At 38.1% G+C, this 21,440-nt stretch overlaps 1 protein-coding gene across 1 annotated transcript in view; it reads right to left on the bottom strand.

Annotated features, from left to right (window-relative positions):
- Window positions 1-21,440, bottom strand: part of rapgef4a (Rap guanine nucleotide exchange factor 4a) — a 41,446-nt gene continuing 20,006 nt past the window's right edge. Inside the window, exons 5-30 of the mRNA XM_051959196.1 lie at window positions 19,541-19,607; window positions 17,125-17,189; window positions 15,336-15,442; window positions 13,961-14,082; window positions 13,690-13,873; window positions 13,515-13,599; window positions 13,054-13,114; window positions 12,834-12,910; window positions 12,591-12,737; window positions 10,654-10,769; window positions 7,991-8,076; window positions 7,534-7,612; window positions 7,274-7,424; window positions 6,868-6,956; window positions 6,670-6,700; window positions 6,419-6,497; window positions 5,006-5,152; window positions 3,455-3,552; window positions 3,063-3,188; window positions 2,692-2,870; window positions 2,507-2,597; window positions 2,380-2,430; window positions 2,080-2,167; window positions 1,854-1,918; window positions 1,684-1,738; window positions 1-727 (exon numbers count right to left, since the gene is read on the bottom strand). Coding sequence (XP_051815156.1) covers window positions 600-727; window positions 1,684-1,738; window positions 1,854-1,918; window positions 2,080-2,167; window positions 2,380-2,430; window positions 2,507-2,597; window positions 2,692-2,870; window positions 3,063-3,188; window positions 3,455-3,552; window positions 5,006-5,152; window positions 6,419-6,497; window positions 6,670-6,700; window positions 6,868-6,956; window positions 7,274-7,424; window positions 7,534-7,612; window positions 7,991-8,076; window positions 10,654-10,769; window positions 12,591-12,737; window positions 12,834-12,910; window positions 13,054-13,114; window positions 13,515-13,599; window positions 13,690-13,873; window positions 13,961-14,082; window positions 15,336-15,442; window positions 17,125-17,189; window positions 19,541-19,607 — 2,574 coding nt within the window. The 3' untranslated portion in view covers window positions 1-599. The remainder of the gene's footprint in view (window positions 728-1,683; window positions 1,739-1,853; window positions 1,919-2,079; window positions 2,168-2,379; window positions 2,431-2,506; window positions 2,598-2,691; window positions 2,871-3,062; window positions 3,189-3,454; window positions 3,553-5,005; window positions 5,153-6,418; window positions 6,498-6,669; window positions 6,701-6,867; window positions 6,957-7,273; window positions 7,425-7,533; window positions 7,613-7,990; window positions 8,077-10,653; window positions 10,770-12,590; window positions 12,738-12,833; window positions 12,911-13,053; window positions 13,115-13,514; window positions 13,600-13,689; window positions 13,874-13,960; window positions 14,083-15,335; window positions 15,443-17,124; window positions 17,190-19,540; window positions 19,608-21,440) is intronic.

Here is a 21,440-nt window from a genome sequence, read left to right as displayed (position 1 = left end):
TACATCTAAAATATTTAATATTTACAGCAGACAAAAAACGGTTTTCAGACATTTACGATATCTCAGGCATTTAAAGAGAACTGTGCTCACGTGAATTAAAAAGTCAAACAATCACAATCCTCTGCATGCTCATGTCAAAATAAATATCTGTATACAATTTACAACACATAAGAATCTCACAAAGCTGAATATGTATAAATATTGTTTGATACAAAAGATACGAAACAACTGAATATCAGGAAACTTTGCGTTATTAAAGCATCACATAGTGTTTACGTCTGCAATGTTACACAATAATCTGATGAATGAGATCCCCCCGAAGATCTTTATTTTCTTTAATTGTCAGAGTTGGAGATGATCTGATATCTGCGTGACAGTGATATGAGAGGTACTTCACCTGCCGACAATTACTGTTGTTAAAATATCACAAATTACAGTAATAAAAGGCTTAACAAGTCAAGTAACAGCTTCTGAAACAATATCTCATTATCTGATGCATCATTAGGTCCTCCATGTGATTGCTCGCACTGGTATCAGCGCAAACAAACGTCACGTTGTGAAGCAGCGTCCGACTGTAACATGTTTGTCCCTGAGTGCTTTCAAGACCTGCGTGGCTCGAGTTCATGAGAGAGCTGAGTTAGCGTCCTTTGGTTGTCGATGACGCTGAGCTGACGAACATAAGACCAGACGTCTTGGTGGTTCTTGCTGGCCAGCGGTGAGTCCGGACCTGTTTCAAACGGAGAGGAAAGATGTCAGAAATAATGACAAAAAAAAAGTGAAAATCTTATTCTTTAAAAACCAGCACAGATGTCTGAAATGTTTATAGAAATGCACAGTTTTCCAATCAGATATTTCAACTGATTGATATGTTATCCTTCACTGTAACACATTAACCCTCGTGTCGTCCTGCGGGTCAAAATTGACCCGTCTTAAATTTTTGAAAATGTGGGGAAAAAAACACATTTTCACAGTGAATCTTCTGATGTCCACATTTTTAACATTTTTGGGAAATCTTTGACCATTTCTTAGGGGAAACAAAAGAAAAGTTAAAAATGTTTCTTAAGAACATTCACAAAAAAATCAACCAAAATCCACAAAATCCAGTGAATTTCAGAAGTTTTACTGATATACATGAAATCACTTTAGATATATTTTGAAAGATTTTTACTCATTTTAAAAAAAAAAATATTTACTAGAATTTCTTGCAAATTTGGGGGATTTTTTAAAATAAAACCTTTATGGAATTATTGGAATTTTCTTCCTGAAGGTTTTGCAAAATTTCAGAAATTTGGAGAAAAAAAAAATCTGCAGAATATTTGGATTTTTTTCAGACAAGGAAACAATATTTTTGGGTGACCGTAAATGAGGACAACAGGAGGGTTAAATAGGAATTTAGTGGAATCAACTAATCTTTTCTTGTTAACCGAGATAAAATGATTTCAATCTAAAATAACCTGTGTTTGTTGTCAAATCATTTTAGAACTTATATAGGCTAGTTTAACACCTTAAGCTAATTTTACATTTCCAAGCACATACAATGATGTTAAATTAATAATTCAGTTTGAGTTCAGTTAGTTCATATTTCTAAGGAAGCAGGAGGGCTTGTATTTCTATGTTGAACAAACTTGAAGTGATTTACAATGTAGTTCACATCGATACAAAATGATTGAAAGTGAAACTTACTGAACGTTTGGCTGCGACAGTATCTCACAATCTTCACTGTATTAGCTATCATCCGCTGCAAGACAAAGAGCCACAATCAGCAACAAATACTGACAATTAACCTAGAGATGAAGAAGAAAATAAGATTCACACCAACAGGGAGACAACAATCTGCACCTGCTGAGCCTCACCATTTTCTCAAAATTGACCAAATTGTCGATAAATGTCTTGTTGCCCTCATGAGAGAATGTCATGTCTGGAAAACACAAGGAGATGTTGGAAGTAAAGTTGGAGCAAGGAGGGGACCAATTATAGAGGGTAAAGCTGTTGAGGAAGCAATTCCACAGCAAAACAATTGTGGTGGACAAAATGATGAGACATTAAGAAATAAACGGCCTTCAGATAAATGGGCCTGACCTTTGATCAGCAGTGGCATGAAGGGAATGATGGGAGGTTCCAGCTTGGCCACGGTCAGCCGGTACGCCCGGTGGTTCCTGGACGGGTCCTGTGGAAACAGTCACACTGTTCTGAGATCTACCGGCTCTGTGTTAAACGGATCCATCACAGTCCTGAGAGGAGGCGACGCTGCTAAACCCACAGCTGACCAGCTGATTCTGCACTAATGCTGGTTTTCACCTCAGTATTTGGTCATAGAGAAAACAAAACCAGTCAAAGATGGAGACGCTTTATAATGAGAAATAAAGTGCATCAGCTTACCATCATGTTTTCAAACTCCACGTAAAACTTCTTGAATTTGCTTGGAAGTTTCTGCGAATAAAAATGAAGGTTAAACTTGTAGTTAAGATGTTAAGTTTGAAAACACAAACTGGGCAAAAATACTCACCTCCCAGGTCTGGGTCAGTCTGCTCACAGCCGGGTTACTCAGTCCCATGATGACAGCGAAGAAGGCGTTCAGATTCCTGTACTCCTTACAGCTTCAACAGAAAACATAGAATGGATGTTTTTGTGGAAAATAAACGAAGCTGAGTTTAGAGAGAAGAAAACGGACGTCAAACAGGATCTACTTACTGGGCGGCGATCTTGATGAACTTCTTGAGGAGCTGCACTCGTTTGCTGAGCTGAGAGCACAGACACATCTCTGTGATCACCCAAAACTGAATTTCATTAAACCTCCTCAGGAACAGGTCCAGGTTCACGGTGGTTTTCTTGACGCACTGCCTCCCGAATGTGTGGTAGATAAGTTCCAGCTGTAAGATACCAAAGAAAAACACTGATTTTCCTCTGAATAAGAGTTCGATAACTGAAAATCATAAACCAGTTAAACATCTTCTCACTTTGTGTCAAAACATAAAGAAAGTTTATGAAATAAATTGTTAAAATCTTGTAGGAGAAATATAATGAATCTGTTATGCTACTGGCACCAAGTTGCTGTATAATACCTCATGTACACAGTGAAAAAGCTCCCAGTCGTAGGAAGTCATGTGGTAAGCCACATCCTTAGAGCTCATCAGCTCAAAGGTGGCCAGCGACCCTGTAGAGGGGCCCTCCTGCTCAGGTAGAGGGGTCTGAAAAGCACAAAATCATATTAAATCCACAAAAATACATAAAAAATGTCACTTAAAATGATAGCAATTTCTGTCCATTTACTGGGATGCTTATAAGTTAGCCAGTGGCCAGTTTCATGGAAGACTTCACAAATATATATATGATGGGGAAAAGAAATTGCTGGATGCATCAGATTTTAAAGTGACATACAGCTGGGTGAAGCTACAGTTAATCTATTTGTGAATCTGAGTTTATCTGACGTTTTCTAAAAGAGAAATGAACCCACCAGGGAATCCAGCTGGTCCCTCCGGCAGGCAAACAGTCGTCCATTTATGCTGAGTGTGGAGAAAACTGACACATCGTTGGGCTTGAAGACAGTTTTCTCTGTAAAGAAAAAACGTGACGGAAAAGGGTTTAAAAACATAACATCATTGTCCCTTACTGGAAAAAGTTGCATAGCACAAATTCAGCTGGAGTCTTGGACTAGAAGGGTTTCAGGTCACAACTTTTTTTAAGCCAACATTCAGAACAGGTATTCATCCACAGAGGACGAATCTCTCTGTATTACAGCGACAGCGGTGCAGTGACAGATGCCTCTATTAAGAAAACACTTGTTGGCTGCAGGACACAGGATTGCTGTGGTTGTGCAGCTACAGGTTTTCTGCATTTCCACACTTTTAACTTTGTTTACAAAGCAGATAGTCTTCTCATCTTGTATGCATACAAGCAGGAAATAATATTTCGTCTTGATATTGTACGGTAAACTTTCACTGTCTATTTGCAGTCTGTTGTGCAAAATTAACTCCCATCTCTCTTTACTCTGTCAGTGCCATAAGCTTCTTCATACTAGACACCGTGATGTATCTGTGCAGAGGATTATGGGTCAGAATGTCCAGAAAAGCATGCTGACTGCAAAATCCAGCCTGATGTATCAGAACATCCTGGTGTTTTTGTTTAGTTAATAGTTTGGATTGTGCTCTTTTTATTAAGATCAGATAATCTTGACAGATGTTTCTTTTTGGAAATGTATCAAATTTTAGGTATACTACAATATCGTTATAAATAACTTTCAATTTCAATTTTGCTCAGTTGTATATCAAATATTTAGAAGAATCTTTCTGTAAAAATGCCATGTGATGTAATAGGCTGCTATGTTGATTTTAGGCCTGAAAACAGCAAAATGTCAACTATGTTACAAAAAGTCCTGCAATTTTATATCGGCCCATATGCAAAAGATAAACACTGTGAATATGTTCGTAAACTGAACTTTTCGTTCAAAGCCCTGCTTGTCCTCAGTTCACACACAGACCTGTTAGCTGGGGGGTGAAATCTGACTGTACATGGGATTTTTTTCTTTTCTAAGTGGCCAAAGTGGTTGCAAAGTTACAATGTTCAGAGAGTTAGTCCACAGTATGTCACTAAATATTAGAACACACAGAGCAGCTCCGTCATGCACACTATATGCCATTGAAAGCTAGTGACAGAATAGAGTTTTTCTTTGCAAACCTACATTTAATTAGTAATAGATATATGAGCTCTGTGATAATCAGCTCCAAGTAAGACTAAGTTTCAGCTTCCTTTGTTTACTTGCCTCTTCAAGTCAAGTGTGTACTAAAAAGGAGCTGCATTCGTGCTTTCTGAACATCAACATCCTCGTGCTGAATGTTACGAGAAAAACTGAGCTCAGCACCTCCTGAAGCAAGTCAGCAACCCGACCGCAACCACCCACTAATTTCCCAATACATCAGCCAGAATGAATTGGTGCACCACCCTGTTCTGGCTCTCCCCTTTTGCCATCTCCAATCTTTTATTAACACGTAGCTGCTGCCGCTCTCACCTCCTGCTGAGCTCAGGTTGACCAGGAGCAGGTCCTCCGCTGACCCCAGTTTGTCGGCCACAGCGCCGATGACCTCCCTGACCGAGGCGGCCACAGAGACCCGGATGGTGGTGTAGGTGTGGTCGCAGCAGTAGACTTTGAACAGAACTGGAGGCATGAATCAGAGTAAATATGGGATGGTCACAGCCAGGAATGAAGGAGAGGCAGTTTCCAGCTTAGAGCTCAGGAGATAAGACATGACTTTATCACGTCTTCATGTGTACTCTGCCTTTTCCTTTGTGCTTTTTTTTTTCGAATTCAGCCACATTAACACTATTCAAATGAATCTAAATGACAGGGAAAATAATTTGTGTATCAGCTAATATCAGGGTTTGCAAATGCGGATCCTGTGTTGGGTGCAGTACAACAAAACTGTATAGACATTTCCTATTTTTAGCGGTGTTTAATAAGAGCTGTTAGTTAAGAATCGGTCAGCTCTGTTAGCAGTAATGTCCATGTGTGTGGCTGAACAGGAAGCAGGTTGAGTAATTGTAGAGTCATGTAATAGGGCTGCGACAAAACAGAGAAGGACATGTAGTGGTTGATAGGATCCAACCACAAAGCAAATATGGGAGTGTCTGTCATCATTTTCAAAAGTTTCACTTCCCATGTCAACACTGCATATGGAGCTTCTTAAAATCCTCCAAAAATGGCGTTATCAGTGACTTAACACTGGAATTGTTCCTAATGAGGTGATGGCTCATTCAGTGTATGGAACGTATGACTTCCAGTTTAAGACTCCGAAAGGATAAATATGATGCTCTCTGGGAAAATGGGACATGTACCTCACAACAAGAGGTGATAACCCGCTTTATTTCTGATTTATGGTCCATAAAAACAATATTATTATCTTATAAACTCCAGTACTGTGCTCCTATCCTCTCGAACGTTGCTGTTCTCAGTACTGTTCTGCATGTGTTAATGTATGTATTTGTATCTTGTTTAGCTACTGTCTGCAAAAAAATGTTCTTTGAAAAAATGGAAAAATGAAATAATAAAAAAACCACTGGATTTGCATGTAAATAAATGACAAAATTAAAATTAAAATTAAAAAGCTACAGTTAAAAATCCTTATTTACACAAGGATGAGGTAATCGGCATCCTGGTGATGGTGTTAAAGTAAAACTAAAAGCTGAACACATAAATTTTGCAGGATTACATTTTTTCTGCCAACAAAAATGTAATCAGTTAATCGATAATCTGTAAAAGAAATATATAAATCCCTGATGCATGGCGCACCAGACGTTAATTCAATGAATCTTCTTGAGTCGTCAGAGAGATTACAGAGGCAAACTAATAATATACAACATACTGTATATGATCACAGGTCAATTATACATTTAGCATGTGAAGGCTTGTTCAGTCTTTACTCACTTTCATCGTTACTCTTGATTGGCTGCCGTTTCTGAAGCTTCTCATCTCCCATACTGAACTGCCGCAGCAGGATTTTGTGCTGTGACAGAATATAGCAAAATCAGTCTCCAGTATGCACAATAAGACATCTAGACATGATGTTTAATTTAAAAACAACAAAGTCTGTCTAATACTTCTTGCTTGTGTTGTACGTCGCTTTGGACAAAAGTGTCTGCTAAATGAAATTGTAGAATTGTAAATTGTTGTAATACCTTTTTCTGTAAGGACCTGGCATCTTCAGCACTACAAATGAAAAATTAAACAGCAATGAATCTTAAGTTCCATTGGTTTGATCATTTATTAAGAAAGACCAAAGAGGAAAATAATGCTGATGGCATTGCTGTTTTTATCATCAAAGACTTCTCTTCCACATTAGAATCTAAAAAAACAAAACAAAACACTAAACTTACTTGCGCTTTACAGTTCTCTCCAACTCTATAAGTTGATCCCTGAGGGTTAGAAGTACTTTGGCATCATTAGATACTGCCAAGAAAAACTCCTGCAAAACACAACAAGCTTTGAGTGAAAATCAGTTCTGCAGAACAGAAAAAAATCTCCTTCTTGCACATGACCCAAGAAATCACAGATTTTCCAAACACAACATCACATTACAATTCATCAGTAAAATAAAATAAATCATATCAAAGACACTAATTACTAGTCTTTAAATTTCAATGAAAAATGAGCCCACAGTGAATTTAAATGTGACAGCAGCAAAAAAAAGCCCAAAGACTGCTCAGAGGATTACTGAATTACTGTATGTTGCTACTGTAAACACAGCAGAGGCAAGAACCACTCTGGTTTGTTTAGGCTGACCTCTAGGAAGGCCACTGAGACCTCGTCCTGCTGCAGCTGATCTCCGTGTACCGCAGCCCAACGCATCACCAGGCGGATCACCCTGCGCTTGTTGTTCAGTGTGTAGTCCAGCTTCTCCTGGTCAGAGCCCTGCGAGGCCTGAGCATGGTAGCTGCACAGCAGTTAAAGGTCAAAACACTGTAAGTACAGCAAAGCAGGCATCTTCACAGGTCAGGAAATAACATTTAACCACAGTAGGGCACTTGGTGCTTAAAGGATACTGGGCTAGCAGCACTGGACAAAGCTGACTGTTCGGTATGAAGACACAGTGCATGAGCACAAAGTCATCCAAGGCTGAATCTGTGACAGAAAAAAGGGAGAAGTTAGCGTCAAACACCTGCCTTCCAACAAAAAGAGCACAACAAAGGGTGTCATCAGGCCTGGATCCACGTGGCCCTGTCTCTGCCACCTCTGCAGGCGAATGAAAACCATATGTATCCACACAAGTGAGAGTAATTAGATCAGCTCTGTGATGTGTGGCTAATTATAGACGAGAATGAACGGGTCAGTGCAGAGCAGCCGGCGGAGGACAGAGACAGAGACGGAGGCAGAGAGACTGGAGAAGAGATTAAATCCACTGCATAGGTGAAAACCCTTCACAATAAATGATCATTATATTGATAGATTGTATTAGATGGCACTAATCTGACGTCCTGGATGTGGTGTGGTGAGCAGTACCTGACTCTGTGAATTGAGAATCCAATCGCATCATTTCAAGGAGGTGCTCCAAAATCTTCTCCGGCGTCCCAGACATTACCTTGTATCTGCAGCAACAAGGAATAAAGCACACCCTTCACTAATCAAGAAACACTGGCTCTTAATGCTTAATGACACGGCTATGGCCCTCGACTGATTTATGTTACTTGAACGTGTGTCTGTGATTGCTTCATTTGATAACAATCCTATTTACAATCAGTGTCCTTGGACGGCTGAAGATAAAGAGGAGCCTGGGCTAAGTGCCACAAGAGAAGACAAAAAAAAAAAAACGTAGGGGCATCTTCTACATGAAGGAGAATCAACACAATCCAGCCTCGGTTGTTTTCATTACTTGATAACAGCATGACAAGAGGGAGCTACACAAGCAACGCTGTGTCTCCCCCACTTATGGGGGAGAACACAGGCTTGACACTCTCATGTGTGAGGAGTGGAGTTGATTAGAGGGCAACCCTGAACAAGTAATTGTGACTTGCCAGGCCTTCTTTCCCCCTACGAGCAAGGCCATCATTACCATTAATATGTCTCTCTGTATTACAGCGACAGCGGTGCAGTGACAGATGCCTCTATTAAGAAAACACTTGTTGGCTGCAGGACACAGGATTGCTGTGGTTGTGCAGCTACAGGTTTTCATCTATTGGTCATACTAACTGTTAGTATTCCCTAGAAACCTTTACTATTTTTTACGATAAGGCTTAGAATATTAAGGACTGAACACAAACAGCAACGAACTGATCAGCAAGAATCATCTGTACAAGCAAACACTTGCTAGAGCTTCTATGCTGTAGACTTCCATTGTTGTTCATAGCCATGGACATCGGCACTGTAATGTTTTTATAGATATGTGGTGCTGCAAAGATATGAAAAGTGTATTATTCCACATCTGAAAAAAGTCCCAAATGAACATATTGAATCTTTCTATCTGAAGAACTTTGCTTAAAAAAAAAAAATACGGTCCAGATGTTTTCCTTTTATCAAAATCAGACTTTATATTACAAAAGGACTCTATCGCTCCACCTGCTGATAAACAATCGTGCTGTCCTGAGGGTCAAAATTGACCCGTTTTAAAGTTTAAAAATGTGGGGGAAATCTTTGAACATTTTTTGGTGGGGAAAAAAAAGAAATGTTAAAAATGTTTCTTTAAGAACATTCACCAAAAAATCAACCAAAATCCAGCAAAATTCGCTGGATTTTGGTTGATTTTTTGGTGAATGTTCTTAAAGAAAATACTAGAAGTTTAACTGATATATATGTAATCACTTTAGATATTTTTAGGATTTTTTTTGGAAGATCTTTACTCATTTTTTGAAAAATATTTTCAAGAATTTTCTTGTCAAATTTGGGGGATTTTTTTTAAATAAAAATTTTAAAGGAAACATTTAAGGAATTATTGGAACTTTCTTCCTGAAGGTTTTGCAAATTTTTTTGCTGAATGTTTGGATTTTTTTTTCAGACAAGGAAACAATATTTTTTGGTGCCCACAAATGAGGACAACAGGAGGGTTAAACCACTGTACATACTGAACAATGTTATTAATTACGTCTATAAACTTATCTGCACCTATTTATGTCATTTGCACATCTAAGCATACACTCATTTGCACATTTCTGTATCACTCTTGTATATTCTTGAATATTTTGTTCATTTTTCTTTCTACATTATATATTATTTTTATATTATTTCTATATTATATTTTCCATATTCTTATCTTATTTTTTTCTTCCTTTTACTTTATGCTACCTTCACGTTGTACCTGACCCTAATATTTTGTGTTTTCTGTTGTTTGCCCTTCTGTTGGATATCCAGCTGCTGTAACAACAGAATTTCCCTCAGGGGATTCATAATGTCTGTCTAAGTCTAAAACTATATTAGTAAACACTTTTTAAAGTCTTGCATGTTAAGTAGCAACTAATAAGCTTTAGGCTGACTTCCACAGTTTAGCGAAATTCCTAAGTTTGTTGACAATGTCAGAAAATGTCAGTCAAATGAGATTGTTACAGCACATCAGACCACAAAGACATCTTGAAATCATTTCCATTTTTAAAGTTAGTTTGTTGTCAGTAGCCATGCTGCAGATTGTTGTCCATATTGTGTATTTTCTATGCTTGAGGACACATCATGAGCATAACAAGAAGGAAACCCCATCACTGGGCATTTTGGTCTTAAATCTGCAGCGTTCATGGAATCAGAAAATGATGGACTCAGACTTCCAGAGTTTCATACAAAACAAAACCACTAATCCTGTCAGCTTGCATGATGAGACTTCTTCATAGTTTTTCTTCAGTACTGGTTTGTGTCTGAATTAGTCCCACATTACAATTTGCCATAGTGTAGTATAGGGTAGTTTTACAGTGCTTAAGCAGAGTTGTAGGTGAGCTGGTGTGCTCAAGCTGTAGCATGAGGAGAAGGGTGGATGGAGGCAAGAATTTCATTTTACAGGAAGCAACAGTGTAGAGTCCAAGTATGTAACTTTGATACACAGAGATGAGTTTTTATGGGTTAAATCAATGACTTACATCAGTCATCTGCTCGATAGAAATACCGTGTGATGCACTGCTTTTCAGCACAAAGCTCCAGCTCTGTCCTGCACTACTGTCGGCAGTGCAAAGAATGATGAGTATATTTACTTGTAATGGGAGGCTGATGATCCCTGGATGGAGGTTCGGCTACTGCTGAGACTTTTCTCCAACACCAGAACGTCCAGACCGTGTTCCTTCAGTCGCACAGTGTTGGCCTCCACATCCTTCACACAAACACACACAGTGGATACAAAAAGGTTTATTATAAAGACACATAACACACATAGATGCTGTTTGAGTTTATGTATGCAATCTGTTAACACTGCTTTTAAACTGCTGTAATTATGCTTCCAATGCAAGAGAACCTTAGTGAATATGAGGTGTCTGTGAAGTAAAAATGGGATGTCAGAAACACAATGCTTACATTAGAGGTGACTTAGGGTGACTGTTGATTCTGCACACAACCACACTAATCGTAGCAAGCAGGAGTTTTAAACATGAAATATGCAGGTAATGCAACGATTAACAGGATTTTCAAAGTTTTGATACAGATTGAAAAGCCTAAACTGAAGAAAAAAATAACTATAAACCTGGTTCAAAATAAGTACAAACTAAATATTTTGCTGTTTTCTTCAGTGAAGCGGTGATTGTTAAATGAAAAGTAGTACTTGAATTATTAGGGTCCGAGCACCAACGGTGCCGAAGGACCCTATTGAAACCCTAGGGTTTCTTTTTCTTCTTCTTCACTCTTTTCAAACTCCACTTTGGCAGCCTAAACATACCCCAAAATGCGTCAAACTTTGCACGCCAGGACTGGCGAAAAATTTGATACTGTATGTGAGTTGCGCACATGTGTGGCAAAATGGCTCCAGAGCGCCTCCTGTAAAATTGAAAAAGTGGTCATTAGGCCAATTGCCATGACATTTCATCTACAGCCACAATATTTGGGGGGCATATGCAGCACATCAGGACACATGAAAAAGTCAATCACAGCCACGCCCTAAACCCAACAGGAAGTCGGCCATTTTTGTAAATTTTTTCAGATTAATAACTCATCGGGTCTGAGAGACCTGAAAGTTGGCCAGTATATGCAACAGTCCTTCCTGATGAAAAGTTATCAAAATGCTCTGCAAAAGTCAGATTGCGTGACCATGGTGGCCCCCAAAAATACGGATCCTTTGCCATCAAACAGGAAGTGTTGTCTAACTCACCTGAGCATGCTCCAATCTAAACTTTACATGTATGATCAGAGTCCCACCCTGACGACATCCATGTAGTTATATACATTCACAATCATGGCGCCACCTTGTGGTATCAGGAATTACACATTTTTTTACACTTTGATGTACTATTGTCAGCAGGTTGATCAGATTCACCTTAAATTTGGTGACATAAGCCGAAACACGTTTAATTCAAATTGACTTTGCAATGTATAAACTATACTGCTTAATAAGGTATTACTATCCAAATATTAAATCATTAATTATACTTTTTTATATTTCCAGGCATCCACTTTACACTGAAAAGCAAACTTTGTTCAAATTTATAAAAATATAATTGAAAATCTAGAGAAGATCTAAAGTTTCTAAAGTTACCGGATTCAGCATGTCAATTTTGACATGTTAATTTGGTTGGGATTAAATAATTTAATACATGTAAACATGCATAGTTAACGTCAGAACTGAGAAAAGCCTATGTATATATAATCATTTACACACAAGCATTTATATCATATTTAATCTAATCTAATTAAGCTCATCTCTGCTGCTCTATTCTACATCGGGCAGGAAATTGATGACGGCGGCGGGGCTCCCAGATGGAGGTTTTCCACCCAGCAAGTTTGCATCCACAGCTAATTAACCCCAAATCAGTAAAACAGGTCATTATAAACATATTTCATATTTAGTGTGATGACTAAGCTAATGGGTGCAAAGAGGTAATGAACAATATGAAGGAGGCATTAAGTAACTTCTGCAGCTGCATTACTGAGTTTCTACCAACAGATGGTGATAGAGCTTTTTGCTGTTCCATCCACAGACACTCACTCTCAGGATCCTGTTGAAGTCCTCCTTGTCTACTCTCAGGAAGTGACAGTTGTCTTCTCGCAGGACAATGGAGGCGGCACGGGGGGCGTCGTTGACAAGAGCGAGCTTCCCGAAGTCGTCTCCTTCATGGAGAGTGCAAACAACACCCTGCAGGACAGATCAGTTACTGACTAATGGGTCAATAAGGTCCTTAGAGTAACATATTTACTTTGATGCTTTCAGAAGTCACATGAGAAGAGCTACCTTTCCATAGATGACAACGTTGACTGAGCCCTTTAAAATGATGTACCAGGAAGTGCCCTCCTCCCCTTGATTGAACACTGAGAAAGAAAAGAAACAAAGAGAAGCTTTGGTGGTCTGACACACACAGATTCTGATTCTGTAATGGGTTAATTCAATCATTAGTCCGATTTAATTACCTTCAACAGGTTTTTGTGAAAAGTAAAGTTGTCGTTTTACTTACACACTGTTCCTGCTTTTGCATGCGACTCAAAGATCAACACTCCTGCCAGTTCTCTCTTTACCTACACAAGCAGTGGAGACAGATTTATAAATCAGGGGGATAAATATTGGCAGAGAGAAACCAAAAAGGGTAAAACTATTTACTTTGCTGCTAGTCAATGCCCTGCTGGTGTTAAAAGGATTTTCCTAAAGCTAAATCTGGCTTGGCGTTTTCAGCAGTCCTTGGTTTTTCATTTAAGTGAATCCCAGCAGCAACACGAATTGAGGATTTTACTTGAAAGAACATTTATAAATGAAAGAAAGGACATGGAAACATATATATATATACTCTTGTTTGTTCACATTTTTCTTCAGTCACCACTCAAATGTAAAAAATGTGCAGTGAGCTGAGCATGTTTTCACTAATTTTCTGCATAGTAACGGGTTTCTTATGTTCACATAAGACAGATAAGCTGTACTCACAGTGGTGGACAGGTGTGATAAGGCCTTAATATGGAGCAGCTCTTCATAAATGATCTCCAAATCATCTGCTGTTCTCTCAGATGGACTACAAAACAAGATGCACATAAAATAAATCGATCACATCCAGTCCCTATACATTACATTGCCGTAATGATCGTTTCAATCATAGTCATACTGTTTCTTCAGAATCATCCTCATGTGGGCATCAGGTCCAATCTGGGAGAGGAGGAGCAGAGTGTCCTGCAGCTCCTCTTGGCTCTCCTTCCTCTCCTCCTCGCTGGGTAAAGGGGCGTCTTCCCGCTCATCGTCCAGGAATCGGTAGAAAAGGTATTTGTCCTGGAAGCTCAGCTCGTGGTCCACTGTGACACAGTAACACAGCACACAATTCAATTTCACATCTATTAATCGCACGTAGACGTGTGCAGACAGACATCGCAGAGTCTCACCGTGGTTGAGGACACCTTCTTCCAGCAGCACCTGCCACATGCCCACAGCCTGAACCCGAGAGTGGACGCAGGAGCTCTGCTGCATTTGCCAGTCGACTAGTTCTGTCCCCACACAGCACTGCCTGGGAAACACAGAAGACTATATAAGATCTTATACAAGGCTGAGCGGTTACATAATGTGTTTATTGTCTGATTTTCATTAGCAACTAGACTGTTCTTTCATGATTTTTGGTAGTTCTCCTGAGCTGTTAACAGGGTTTTGCTATAAAGAGCTGCTATGCTCATGCTCGGTATGCATCTTGTATCAACAGTGGACGTTTTGATGACATAATGAGTATTTGTGATATCAGAAATTGTCTACGTAACCCATCCAAGCCTGCATATGAACAAGCAAAGATGACTTCTCTATTTACAACAGTGCAATTAGCTACATCATATACAATCACCAGTGATATTGTGCGTGTCAGCATGTAAAATAATACTTTCTTCTATTTTTTTTTAACAGATATTATCTGTAATTTAACAAAACAGTTCAAATCTGTTAACTTGCCATCATTAAGATTCTTGATTCTTCTATATATGGCAAATACAGAAAATGCCAAGAGTGTGCAAAGTAGTAATCATAGCTATTTTAAATGGTCTAAAATGTAAAACATGTTTTGACTTATTTCCCACTTTTTTGTCTACTACATAATTCCACGTGTTCATTCATAGTTTTCATGCCTTCAGTGAGAATCTACAATGTAAATAGTCATGAAAATAAAGAAAAACCACTAAATCAGAAGGCATGTCCAAACTTTTGACTGGAAGTTAAATAGTTACATCTCTGCTGATTAAAGTACAGTGAAAATTATGTAATTTTCCAGTCAAATGTTGTAAATAATAGATTATTGTTTGTAAAACTAGAGTTTTTTTTTTTAATGTGTAACTTATTTACGGTTTTGCTGGGTTTTTTTTTAGGTTTTTTAACAGTTAACATGTAAACTAACATTGTGACTTTTAGTCTAATTATTATCTAGAATAAACAAAATGGGTAAAAATAACCACAAATTGCTCACAAATAACAGGTAAAATCTGTAAGAAAAAAGACATGTTTTTTTAACAGTGCATTTGTACGTTTAGACTGTTTTTACTTACGGGGAAATAAATTTGTGTTTTTCCTCAACTTTCCCTTTTATGGATCAATCCAGCATTAAAAAGTAATGATGTGATGTGCTGTTGTGTAGCTTTCATATTTTTCGGTAAAATTTTGCATTTTGTTACCTCTCCTTACTGTCCATTTTCTGTATAACAGCTTGAACATTGTACTGGTATTGTGGAGACATTGTGATGATATTTAAATTACAAATACCAGAACTATAAGATGCCAGCTAACCTGTATGTCTTCAGGTGGTACTTTCTGTCTCTGATCATGTGCGGTGCCCTGGAGAGGATGGCATTTCGGAGAACCTTCCCTGCACGAAGGAGCTTCTCAGAGGGAACCTAAGGGCACAGTAGAATCTGAATTAAATCTCAGCACAGTAGAGTTTTACTGAATAGTTGCCATGTAAACAGGCAATGACTGAGCCCTGCAGACAGAAGGTGAGTGTCTACTACCTGAGAAATGCATTTAGGGTGGGGTTTGGCTGGACATTCAATGAATGAGTTCTGCAAAATAAAATGAAACAAAAAAATGAAAGGAGCTGAAATGAAAAGCTTCATGGATGACAATGAAATTATGTTGATGATGCTAACCCTCGTGTCGCCCTGCAGGTCAAAATTGACCCGTTTTAAAGTTTGAAAATATGGAACAAATATAAAAATTTGCACAGTGAAACTTCTGATGTCCACACTTTCAACATTTTTGGGAAATCTTTGAACATTTTTTGGTGGAAAAAAAGAAAAGTTAAAGATGTTTAAGAACATTCACAAAAAAAAATCACCCAAAATCCAGCAAAAATTTGCTGGATTTTGACAGAATTGACAGAATTTTCTTGCCAAATTTGGTGGATTTTTTTTAAAATAAAACTTTTAAGGGAAACTTTTACGGAATTATTGGAATTTTCTTCCTGAAGGTTTTGCAAATTTTCAGAAATTTGAGGACTTTTTTCTGAATTTTTGGATTTTTTTCAGACAAGCAAACAATATTTTTTAGTGCTCGTAAATGAAGACAACAGGAGGGTTAAGGACTGTGTGAAACTGAGGTTTTACTACAGAATGCAAGAGTGTGGTAAATGTTCATTAACAGCATCAGTAAAACAGCAAAGCATGAGAGCAGTCCAGTTGGATTGTGGGTGTTTTCCCCTCGCTGTGGGTCACAGGACGTCTTCCTCACTGCTCCTGCATGACTCATAGCTGACGTTATGATTTTAGCCTTCTATTTAAATTGAAATTATTACTCTGTATTGTTTCTGAGTTAATTACCAGAGTCCGGCCTCATCTATTCAGCTGCTTTGATGACACACAGATACTGCGCATTGTTGTATTCATGTGATCTGATTTGTTTTGTTTTTTCCCCAGCTGAGGCCATGGGGTGGGCTGCAGGACTGTGACATTTAAAATGCATTGTGCATGCTTCAGAGAGTAGTGCAGCTCATGCATTTATGTGAAGGTTTTAAAGCCTCATCATTTATTTACTAGAAATTAGCCCACCCAGTCACCAAACAAACTGGGCTTTCATGCTTATTATTTGCATATGTTGGAGTAAATTAAAGCTGTATTCGTTCATTGCATAACAGGAAAGCGAGCGATGGATTGCTTTTTTTAGAACAATATTGTTGTGACTAAACCGTATGTAGGAACAAAGCACAAGGCACCATAAATCTGCTGTAGAGCCACTTTATCAAGCCAGTGGTCAGGAAATGACAGCAGCAGAAAGGTGGGACAGGAACTGTTCACGACGGAGACGAGAACTGCAGTCACCTTGTTTATATTTAGAGCAACTTTAAACAAACTTCACATTCCGCAATTATTTCCATCCCCTGATGGTGCAGCGAGTAACGCTAAAGGATGCTGTTACATCAGGCAAGACTGAAGCAGTGACAAAATTAGTTATTGCTGAAGTTGTTGCCAAACTTATCCGTTCTCTCAGGAATAAGACCAAGTATCCAGAATTATCTCAACCTCAGACCGTCTTTTATCACTATAGATAAATAATTCATGTGTGTGATTGTCAGAGGAATTACCTTATTCTGATGTTTGGAGACTGAAACAAACGAGTTGTTGCTTATGTTCTCTTTGTCCGGCATTCCTGGTGGAAAAGTAGGAGAAATGTTAATGGAAAGTGACTTATGATCTGTAAAAAATAAAAAAATAAAAAAATCACAATGACCGCTAAGAATATGATCCACCATGATAATAATAAATTCATTATATTTATTATGGATTTAAAAACCATAAAACATTCGAAAATGTAATTAATTTAGATTGTATTTGCTTATGAAAGTGTCACATAGTTCAGTCTTTATAAAACTGAATATAAGCTTCATGCAAATTCCTAAAAAGATGATTGCACCTGAAAACAAGATTCTTCTATAGATTCTTTAGATCAACTATCACTGATCTGAATTTCAGATCGTGTGAGTTCACAGTTCTTTTTTTATTTCATTCCAGTTTTACTAGTGTCACTTCTGTCACTTCTGCAACCTGGAAACATTTATCAGAACTTTATCAGTGGGCACCATTTATTTGTTAGTTTGCTCTTTTTTTCGACTTCCTGACTCCAATTGCCCCAAAGGAAATATGTGTCATTTTCAGTTCGTGTCTGGATAGTATTAATAAATCTGACTTTACTCACAAAAAAGACATGTGTCTTTGCAAATCCAAACTAGAGTTGTTTATTTTTTTAATATACAACATTCTGATTTATATTTCTCCCAATTTAAACATGATATTAGACTTTAGTGCCTTAACGGTCATGTAGAATTACCAAGAAATAAAAGCAAAAGGTCTTATAGCAGCGTCTGTCCTCCATATGAGAGTCTTATAAGGGATTGTTAGATGGGTGTGGTTACATCTTGGGAGCTTTGGGTTTGTACTGTGCAGTTCCCCTTCAGGACAAACAACACAATCAGTCAAGGCTGCTCAGTCACAACTGTATCTGCAGGGAACAACTCAGCTATGCTTAGACGTGCCTCTCTGACTGCCAATACCGCAAAATCAGATACACATAAAGAGCAGATCACAAAATGTTGCATTGGATACAAATTCAGGAATATGACTAAAGCATCTATGCTTTGCTTTAACTTTGTTCTTTATGGTCTGTGTAATTCCTGGATACTTTAAATTCCTTTTCCTAAATGTTTTCTCAATACCAGATTTCTCTATTGTTCTTCTCACATTGTGTAACAGGTGTTTGGACCACCCGTCCACTGGGCAAACAATGTCCAATGAGGAAAATAAAAAAGGGAACAAAAGGGTGACCTTGTAGACTGGCAGCTATTTTTTAGAACAGGGGCTAAAACTGATAATTTAAAGAAACGATGCTCACTTTAAAAGCACTCACTTGTCAACACCAAAGTGCTGTAAAAGCGTAGCTAAAAAAATTGTTTAAGACATGCTTTATTAATTTCACTCGGCTTCACTGCTGTTACAAAACTGTACAGTAGAGTGCTTCAGTCTGGAGCTGCTGATGCCTGTGTGACTTCTTTGTTGGTGTACTCATGTATAGAGAATGCACACTGGAAATCCCCTCAGTATTCTAGTGTATACTGCAAAAAAAAAAACAGCCAGACTGCTGCTCTTACAGTGCCGTAGCAAAACATACAGCAGATATGAAAACTACAATGCCCTGCTTTAATAGCTACAGTAGTTAATCAAATCCTCATTTTTTATGTGTGTAAGTTTAATACTGTGAGCTCTTTAAAAAGCCATCTTGGCATCAATAAAGCAGAGAAACATTCTCTTTAAGACATGTCAGTCATTTATGAACTATCATTAAAGATACATAGGAATACACAGTAAACCTGCAAACTCTGGATTTTCTCACTGCACGCTGCTGTTCATCATTTTTATGGTCCATGACTTTGAAGCAAGTTAAGTGCTCTGTTTGAGCAAAGCTAATATTGAGTTGACTTACAACATAAAAGCATGCATTTATCGTAAAAGAAGAGGATAAAGGAGGGTCTAACAGTAATGGAGTTGGGCAGAATGACTAGAAAAATGGGTTATTCATAACTTTTATGAAATTTATACAGTAAAAGTGAAGTCATGTACTGTAAACTGTGTTTGAAGTTCTTCATCTTGATACATACTTACACTGAAGACAATCTACAGATGCTGAAATTCATTCTGTGAACCTAGTATTTTTATAAACTCAGTTCCACTTTCTCTTATGTGGACCAATATATCTCAGCTGACCTATATGAAAGCAGCAGAAAATGATCCAAATGCACAGCAGACTTTTGCATCAGCTGCTGCATCAGAACATGTGGAGCATCTGGACTGTAATATATGACAGTGAAACATTAAAATGAAATTTAAGTGACGGCTCAATGACTGCTTTTAAATCTACCACAGTTTATCCTGTATGATGGATCAACAATTAACAACAACTTGGGTCGAAATTACAATAATTGCAAACATTAATGGAAGATTACTTACTGTCAGCATTGCTTTCCATCACACCATAGGGTGGGGCGAGTAGTCCAGCCATGCAGTGATGATATTTCTATGAAAACAGAATCAAAACACACACAGAAAGAAACAAATTATTATCATATTGTTATTTTGGTTTATACTAGACAAGAAATACACGTCTTCTTAATCAGTATTTTAGGTATAATTAGGCACAGTGGTGCATTAAGCTCAACGTTAACACAACTTAGCTTAGCATGTTAGCATTCTAATATTTGCTAATTAGTACTAAACATAAACCATAGCTCAGGCTGAATAAAAATCATAGGTTTAACAAGTATTTGGTCATGAACCAAAGTGACTCTTTGGCAAAATAATGGCACTTAAGGACAAGCTAATGTAAGTTATTACATCAGTGATAACAGTGTACCTTGTCGGAAACATAAATGTGTGCCAAATATTATGACTCTCCTTTCTGAAGTTGCCATGACAACCCACTCGAAGTCACTCCAAATGTCATCCTCATGATGGCACAAAAGGAAAAGTTGGAGGATCAACACTTTCTTTAGATGCAGTTTGTTCTCTGGAGACCACGAGTGTCTGTCAGAAAGGTACTGATTTATCCAGTATTTCAGTCTGGGTCAACATAATGTGCCGACACAGTGGACACTGTCATCCCTATGGAAGTAGCCATGCAACTAGCAGGGCAAAAACTGTACAGCATCAGCTTTAAAGCAATCAGTTATGAGCCATCAGAATCATAAGACAAGTAACAGCGTCAGAGGAGTAATACGCTGCGATTGGACAGCTGATACTTAGAAAAAATATTCAGATTCTGGCAAACATGATTTGTTCCACAGCTCACACATGTCTACAAGGCAGAGTCACCATAAAATGTACACATGTCGTAATCTACTAGAGAGAAGAAACAGAAAACAGTGAGGCCAATACAAAATTAACAAATAGACAAGTTGTAGGAGGGTGGTGGCATTTGTGCTTCCAAAGTGTGACTTCTGACTCCTCATGGTACAAAAAACCCCAGCTAGTTCCATCTCCTTTACCCTCTAAACCACAAAACCAGTGGTAGGTTTGAAGGCATGATGACAAATTGACAAAGAAACACCTTTTAAAGGACCAAAACCTTTAAAACAGAAAGAACTGTCAAATTTTGAACTTTCCAACAGTCCTTAAACTAATTATCTGTGACATTAGTCAGGAAACTTAACCAACTGTAAGCCTAAATTTGGTACATTTCATCAAAATCACTTTATTCTACATGCCACATTCAAGAGTTGGTTTTAACACTGATGAAAAATTAAAAATTCTGCGCTTCTTGTAACATCGGTGAAGTCATTAAAGACTCAGCTGCAACCAACATTCATGTGACCAAAATTCAAGGAATTTTCGGCTGAACTGCAGACTGTCTTTACACAAAAAACAGAGAGGAAACAAGTATGGAAACAAATTTAAAATGGTTACAGGTTTGTACAAAAGATAGTTTTGAGTTCTTTCTGCTTCCAGCCACAGTTGTGCTGCTACCATAGGGGTGCAGGACTTTACAATGCAGTGAAAAAAGAGCACAGAGTGAGAAAAAATATAAAAGGAGCAGAAAATGTCCAGAAACGGCTTCTACTTCAAAGGGTTCAAAGGTGGACAGGAATTCCCACAGATTACTCTGTGATTAAACATCCATACTTTCGCTTCTTCCACTGTTTGTTGCTTGTCGCATCTCTCTCTTTCTTCTCTTTCTTTCTAGTCTTTCTTTCATGTGCTGTCTAATAAAGGCAGCTCCCTCCAGAAAAAAACATGAAACCTTCTACCATCACTCGTCTCCAGGCTGTGATGATGGGAAAGAAGTCGATGAGAGTTCCGGCTGTTTGTTGATATTTCGTCCTCATTAGTCTGAACATGCAAATGTAAGTAGGGT

The sequence above is a fragment of the Acanthochromis polyacanthus genome, chromosome 14, assembly GCF_021347895.1.
Source record: "Acanthochromis polyacanthus isolate Apoly-LR-REF ecotype Palm Island chromosome 14, KAUST_Apoly_ChrSc, whole genome shotgun sequence".
Lineage (NCBI taxonomy): Eukaryota > Metazoa > Chordata > Actinopteri > Pomacentridae > Acanthochromis > Acanthochromis polyacanthus.
Note: the sequence above shows the minus strand (reverse complement) of the source record. Positions and strands in the feature narration are given on the sequence as shown.